Source organism: Vicia villosa, unplaced genomic scaffold, assembly GCF_029867415.1.
Source record: "Vicia villosa cultivar HV-30 ecotype Madison, WI unplaced genomic scaffold, Vvil1.0 ctg.000320F_1_1, whole genome shotgun sequence".
Classification (NCBI taxonomy): Eukaryota; Viridiplantae; Streptophyta; class Magnoliopsida; order Fabales; family Fabaceae; genus Vicia; species Vicia villosa.
Window position 1 is genome coordinate 47871 of NW_026705142.1, and position 8061 is coordinate 55931.

Below are 8061 nucleotides of genomic sequence, written 5' to 3' on the forward strand. Positions count from 1 at the left end.
CGCACCTAGCAGCGGCGAAGAGGATACTGAGTTATCTGAAAGGAACTCTCGACTATGGCATTCTGTTTCCTGCAGCTGATAAGGGAAAAGAATGCAAATTAGTGGGTTACACCGACTCGAGTTGGTGTAGTGATGCCGAGGATCGAAAATCCACAGCAGGATATGTGTTTATGCTAGGTGGTGCACCAGTTGCTTGGAGTTCGAGAAAGGAACCAGTAGTGGCACTATCATTGTGCGAAGCAGAGTACATAGCTGCTTCTCTTTGTGCATGTCAAGCAACATGGATGGTGAACTTGGTCGAAGAGATAACAGGTAAAGATCATGGAGCAATTACCATGAAGATCGATAACATGTCAGCTATCAATCTGGCGAAGAACCCGATAGCACATGGTCGAAGCAAGCACATCGAAATGAGGTTCCATTATCTTCGAGAGCAGGTAGCTAAAGGGAAGATGAATTTGGAACACTGCAGAACTGAGAATCAGATTGCAGATATCATGACGAAGGGAGTGCTGGTCGAAATATTCAGAAGACTAAGAGCTATGATGAATGTGGATAGCTTAGACACAATGAATTAGGTGGTGTGTTAATTTGTAATTCCTTGTGTCAAGGCAGGTTGTTACTCGAACACAAGGTGTGTCGAAGTGTGTAACAGTTTGTTACACATAAGTTTGTTTTAAATTTAGATAGATTTGATTTAGATTTAAAATAGATTTGATTTGATTTAGTTCCAAAATAGGTATTTTGGGCTTTTATAGTTTTGGGCTTTGGCTTAGGGAGAAGGCTAGCCTAAATCTATAAATAGGGAGTAACCCTCATTATTTGTAATCAAGTCAATAACTTGTATTCACAGAAGTTGCAGTTGCAAGTGAATAACAGAATTTCCACAGTTTGTGGGCAGAGAGAAACTCTGCAGAAAATACTTTCTTCTTCTCTTTAATTTCCGCAAACCCTAATCCTACTTTTGTTCTTATTTTTCTTCATTGTCATCTTTAACGATAAGGAATTACTCAAAGGTTTGAGTCTAATTCCAACAAAATGAACTCCACCTGCAAAGAACCACACTAAAAAAATATCGAATTCAATTTCTGATAAAAATAATATTTGGTTAGTGTTTATACTTCAGTTCACAGCTTTGAATTAAGTCACTATGTGTCAATTAAATATGCAATCAGTATGGTTAATTTTAATAACCTAATTAAGTCAGATTTAAATTTATAAAACTGATATATGAGTAGTTTAGTAATCATGGTTAGGGACCGATGACGTTTATGTTTTTTCGTTGCGTATAAAATGCAATCTTATCATGTTTTCTACTTGTCTTTTGCCATTTTCGTGTCGTCCTTATTAAGCTCTATGATTGTTGTTAATTGTTTCCCTTTTATATAGATGCATGCTAATGGTCGTAAGAAAGACGCAATAACCTGCAATTAAATGGCCATGATACATTTTTTTTATTAATGTTGTGTAAAATTAAATTCTTAATATTTATTATTATTAGTAATTCATTTGTGCATTTTTTTTTGGTGTCATACAATTGTTAAATTTGAAAAAAATGTTATATTTTATATGATTTTTATGAAGTTTACCGCTCCACCTAATAATTTTAGTAAGATCCGCCACAATACTAAATACTACTTAATACCTTTCAATTTGAATTAGGGGTGATCAAAACCAAACCAACCCAATAGAAAACCGCAAACCAAACCAAACCGAAACCGCAAAAAACCGCATTTGGTTCGGATTAGTTTGGGTTATCTTTTAACAAAACCGCATGATTCGGTTTTGTTTGCGGTTTGTATTTTATAAACCGAACCAAACCGAACCAAACCGCATTATGTTACAACCTAACTTTTACTTAACTCACATCTAACCCAAACTTAAATCTATAATACTTTAACCTTATGATTACGAACAATTTTCTCATCCTTACACATGATTTTAGTCTCGATCTTCTCAAATCTCTAATAGCATTATCGCGTCTTCTTTGCCACATACATTTTCCCTCTTTTTCTATAATCTCTACTCTCTTATATTCTTTCTTTTTCACCTTTTCATTTTTAGGCAAATGTTTCCTATTTCAATTTCGTTTTTATCGCACATCTTCTTCTCTAATATCTCAACTCTTTTGTTTTTTCTTTTTCACCTTTACTAATCTCCCGTATCTTCTATTTTTTTTTGTCATTCTAATAATTTTTATATTGGTTTATACTATTATTTTATGTTTATTATTCCACTTTTGTCTAATTTAACTTTTACATATTAAATAGAAAGTTATTGTCAAAATATGACGGGTTTTGTTGTTATTTAATAGTGTATGAATGTCTAAATACAAAGTTTCGTTATCATCTATATGTATATGAATGGTTCAATAAAATATTTCTAAAAAACCGAACCAACCGCACCGAACCAAACCGCATTAGGTTGGTTTGGTTTGGTTCGGATTTTTTTTAAAAGTCAACCGAACCAAACCAAACCGCACGATTTTTTCTCTTGCGGTTCGGATGATTTTTTTCGTCAAAACCGCCCAAACCGCACCGCGATCACCCCTAATTTGAATCACATTTCTAAAGTCAAAACAAATTTCATCATGCCTAACTTTTTATCTACTTTCCGCCCAAACACATTTTTATAAAGCTCTTAGGAAAAAAAGTAGTTTTTTTTTAAAGACAAAAAATTGAATAAAAGGAGCTTATAAAAAAGAAGTTGAAACCAATTTTTTAGGAGCTTAAAATAATGTGGTCGCGGTTCGAATCTCATTGAAGACACTTTTCTTTAAAAAAATAACACTAGTACAATAAACTAAATGGTAACTTTTTCAATTTTCTCTATGGTTCATAACATTTAGAATTATATATTTTTCTTCTTCTGTTTACATTATATTTTTGTAGATACTAATATTTTTTAACTTTTATTCAAGTATTTATATTATATTTTTTTCTTGTATAATGATTTTCAATAATAATATTATTAATTTCTTATACTATACACAAAATTATATATGTTAATACAACAATTAATCAATACGCATTATATATATATATATATATATATATATATATATATATATATATATATATATATATATATATATATATTTATATATGAGGTCAGGATCAAATGACACCAAAATGTCAAACTTAGAAAATAATTATAACCAAACAACTTTAACTTTATTTTAAAAACTCTTATTTTTAACTTTAACTTTAAAGTAACTTTTAAGACTTAAAAAAGTTGGGCCAAACGAACTCTAAGACATAATTTTTTTTTTATTATAATAAATAAAAGGTGAAGCAAAACTGACAAAAACTAATTTTTAATAATAATAATAATAATAATAATAATAATAATTATTATTATTATTATTATTATTATTATTATTATTATTATACGAATAAAGACCTTAGACTAATTTACATTAAAGAGACCATACACACTTATGTTAAAGAAAAAACAAATAAGAATGTGGAAAGAGTAGTGGCAATAAAGAGGAATAATAGTATAAATTATAATTGTTAGAAAAGAGTCTTTGTTTGGGTTTTGCCGTATGAGTGGTACGCTGTCGGTGTCGCCACCAGCGCCACCGTCTAACATAGAGAAAGATGATCGGGGTAAACAACTGGTTAGCAATACGTCGTATAGGAATATTGTTACAGGGGAGGAAGATGAGGAAAGTCAGAAATCGCAAGAAGCTATGCAGGATTCAGATCAGGAAGAACAGTGGAGTAAGGAGATTGAAGGGATGCTGGATGAGATTAAAGTTCATGAATCTCAGATAGGGGGTTATGATTGCCCTCAGATTATGCTATCCAAATTTGAGGAGAATAGAATACAACGTCCATGGAAAAGAGGTGTCATTGTGAAGCTGCTGGGAAGGAGAATTGGTTACAAAGTCTTGGAGGTACGTCTCAAACAAATGTGGGTGAGGAAAGGTATTATCAATATAATTGATCTTAGCCATGATTATTATTTGGTAGCCTTTACGCATGAAGACGATAAAAATGTGGCACTGGCTGATGGTCCATGGTTCATTTACGATCACTACTTAATGGTGAAGGAATGGACCCCAGACTTTCACCCAGAGAGTGCAAATATTAGAGAGGTGGCTGTTTGGATCAGGATCTCAGGTCTGCCCATTGAATACTACGATCCAAAAGTGTTACATGTTATTGGTGATCTCGCAGGGCGCACGATTAAGGTGGACAAAAACACGTTGCAAAGAGAGAGAGAGGAAAGTATGCAAGAATTTGCGTTGAAGTTAATGTTTCAAAACCGTTACTTGCAATGTTTTCTGTCAAAGGAAGTATGTACAAAATTGAATATGAAGGGTTACATATGTTGTGCCTTAGTTGTGGTAGATTTGGACACTACAAAGATGGCTGTCCGGAGAGAATCAAGGAACTCGTGATTGATAATTCTTAGGTAATTGTTGTAAGGTCTAAAAGTCATGAGGGGAAGAACCTGCAGAGAGCTGATACGGATAGGAACAATGGAGAAGACGGTCCCTGGCAAGTCGTCCAAAAGCAGCGTAGAGGTAGGAAAGCTTTGGATACGAAGAAGAAGCAGATTGGCATCAACATATGTGGTGGTAAATCTGGGTCACGACTTACAGCGTTGCTTGTTGACGAAGGCGAAACTAGCGGAACAAAAAAGGATAGTATTAATGACCATGATAATTTTATGGGAATTATTAATGATGCAGTAAATGTGGAAAGTACTCTAGCAGACAAGCCTATTGATCAGGTGTTAATTGGGAGAGAGAAAACATGTGACAAAAATAATAATGATGATGCTTTTGTGTCGGAAGGCGAACCAATGAAAGTTAATGTGGAAGAAAACAAGGGAACAATTAGTGATGTTGAAAATACACCTGGCAATAAAGGGGTGGACCAAAGGAAGAGTTTCTATCATTGGAAACAAATCAGGAATTAGGTGAATAATAAAGGTAGGGATAAAAAACAAATTAACTTGGCAACACGTGGCAAAGCAGGATTAATTGGAAAAAAATACTGAAGCTATGAAGAGAGCAATAGAAGTGATTTTTGAGAAGGAAAACAACATGAATTTTCTTGAGGAAAATCATGTCAGCATTAACAAGACTAAAAATAAGTTAAATTTTGATCTTGAAACTCAGTTCAAAAATATTCACGTTGAAGATGTTGATGTTAACCATAATAGAAGCATTTTCTCCTTTCCTAACATTCATGAGACACGTCCCCCTGATGTAGCAGTTACACAACCAGATTTTGATGCTCCCTCTAACCTAGGCAGTCCATCAGAATCTCTTAATGGCACGAGGGATCCTGGATATGTGGATACGTGTAGGGAAAAGAATGGTACGGAAGAAGAGGTGGTTATGGAGACTCCTGAGATGAGTTGAGTTGTATGGGATTATTGTTACGTCCAAAACTCTGTTTGTTAATGATGATTGAGCAAATTAATATTATTACTTGGAATTGTAGAGGTGCTGCAAGCAAAGACTTCTTTAGGTTTAGTAAATATTATACGGATATTTATAAACCTGAGATCCTTGTGCTAATGGAAACTCGATGTAATCCTACAAAGCTTCATGGACCACTAAAGAAGTTGGGGTTTCATGATTTCCTGCATGTGGATAATGTTGGCTTCTCGGGAGGTATTTTGGTAGCAAGCAAGGAAGATAATATTAAGGTGAGTTTGATCTGTTGTGGAGATCAATATATCCAGCTGCAAGCCCACAATAAAAATGGGCAAAAGTGGGTTTTTACTGTGGTGTATACTAGCCCTTATGAAGGAAAGAGAAGATTATTATGGGAGAGCTTGAATAACATAGCGACTGCAAATAACAATAATCCTTGGCTTATGGCGGGGGATTTCAACGATATTGCTTTTGCCAATGATAAAAAGGGAGGAGGTTTAGCTTCTGCAAAAAGATGTGGTATTTTTAGAGATAATATGGATAAGTGCAACTTATTGGAGAGGACCGATTTATCATGGGGGCTGAGGATTTATGAAAGATTAGATAGATCTATTGGTAATGAGGAATGGCGTTTGATGTTTACTGATGCACAGGTGAAAGTTTTGACCAGAGTCGATTTTTCAGACCATCATCCAATTATGATTGCTTTGGCTGGTAATAATTATGAGAGGATTCCTAAGCTCTTCCGTTTTGAAAGCGCCTGGGTGGTGGAGAATAACTATGTTGATAGATTGAAAGGCTATTGGAATATTAATGATAGCTTAATCAAAAACCTTAAGAGAATTGAAGAGGATGCTGTGGAGTGGAAGAGGTGTTCGGTGCAGCATGTTAATAAGGTGAAAAGAGGTATTATGGCAAGACTGCAAGGTATCCAAAGAGGTATTCAGAATAATAAGAACACTTCAGGGTTGTTAAGGTTAGAGGAGAAGCTACAGAGGGAGTTGAATATGATATTGCGGCAAGAAGAGCTTATGTGGTTTCAAAGATCTTGTGCACAGTGGTTAGTGGATGGTGATCGCAATACAAAATATTACCATTTGAAGACGGTTTCCAGAAGAAGGAATAATAAGATTCTTGTGCTGAAAGATAGTAGTGGAGCTTGGATAGAAGATAAGTGTCAACTTAAAAAGTTGGTGAATAATTACTTAATATTGGTAGTAGTTGGACTTGCTGGAAGAACACTACTGCAAGTTTTCCCAATCTGGCGGAAGGAGATATTAATAATTTGAATATAAAGATCAGTAAAGAGGAGGTTAAGAAGGCTTTGTTTGACATGAAACCTTGGAAGGCTCCTGGACCAGATGGGTTTCCCGCGGGTTTCTACCAGAAATCATGGGGAGTTGTAGGTGATAGTGTTTGTAATTTCATTAGCAGACTGTGGGATTTTCCGAGTGAGATTGCAAACGTGAATAAAACTGATATATGTTTAATTCCCAAGACTGATAATCCAAGTATGGTGGCTCAATTCAGACCAATTTCTCTGTGCAACACAATCTACAAAGTTCTTAGCAAGATTGTTGTTAGGCGCCTTAAGAAGCATATGGATAATCTGATTTCTCCCTATCAGACGGGCTTTGTTCCCGGTCGACAGATACATAAGAATATCATTATTGCGAAGGAAGCGATGCATACAATGGAAAATATGAAAGGTAAAAAAGGAGCTTTTGCTATCAAAGTTGATTGATCTAAAGCTTATGATAAATTGAGCTGGGAATTTATTTGGCATGTTTTGCATGAAATCCAAATTCCGGAAAATATGTTGAATGTTATTATGCATGCTATCACTAGTGTCGAAACCAATGTGAATTGGAACGGTAGTAGAAACGAGTTTTTTAGACCGCAGCGGGGAATTCGCCAGGGTGACCCTATCTTTCCATATATTTTTGTAATGTGCATGGATAAACTATCTCATTTAATTGAAGATGAAGTTGATCGTAAGAGATGGAAAGGTATCAAGTTGGGAAGACAAGGTATTATGGTTTCTCACCTCATGTTTGCTGACGACCTCTTGATTTTTGGTGAAGCAACTGAGAGTAATATCACGTGCGTGTTGGAGACGTTTGATAAATTCTGTAAAATGTCGAGACAGGAGATAAGCCAGGAGAAGACTTGTATCCTGTTTTCTAATAATGTGAGCAGGAGTATGCAAACAAAGCTGCAACAAATGACTAATTTCAGAAAGGTGAAAAGCTTTGGAAAGTATTTGGGAGTGCCCCTAAGTGGTAAGAAACTTAAAAAGAGGGATTGTCAATATGTTGTTGAGCAAGTGGCTGCTAAGTTAAATGGCTGGAAGAGAAATAATTTGGCTCTGGCTGGTAGACTCACATTAGAAAAGAGTGTCATTGAAGCCATACCCTTATATCCTATAATGACAAATAAATTACCTAAGTCTTGTATCGACCAAATTCATAGACTTCAGAGTAAATTTGTGTGGGGAGACACGGATGAAGGCTGGAAGTTGCATGCTATCTCTTGGGAAACAGTTACGATGCCCATGCATCTTGGAGGCTCAGGATTAAGGGATTTAAACGTCTTGAATCAGGTGTGCTTAATGAAGTTAGGCTGGAGCATGCTTAATAATTCATCAGAGCTTTGGTGTAAAA

General features: G+C 35.1%; 1 protein-coding gene across 1 annotated transcript; it reads left to right on the top strand.

Moving 5' to 3' along the window:
- Positions 1-5538: 5538 nt before the first annotated feature.
- On the top strand, positions 5539-7142 carry LOC131626710 (uncharacterized). Its single transcript, XM_058897545.1, has 2 exons — positions 5539-6458; positions 6620-7142. The coding sequence occupies exons 1-2, from the start codon at positions 5539-5541 to the stop codon at positions 7140-7142; spliced, it is 1443 nt and encodes a 480-aa protein (XP_058753528.1).
- The last annotated feature ends 919 nt before the right edge of the window (positions 7143-8061 follow it).

What these genes read in the sequence shown, in the direction of transcription:
- LOC131626710 (XM_058897545.1), top strand. Translation starts at nt 5,539, where the DNA reads ATGGAAACTCGATGTAATCCTACAAAGCTTCATGGACCACTAAAGAAG. An exon ending in CAAAGATCTTGTGCACAGTG is followed by an intron (nt 6,459 to 6,619) that starts GTTAGTGGATGG and finishes TATTGGTAGTAG; the next exon opens with TTGGACTTGCTGGAAGAACA.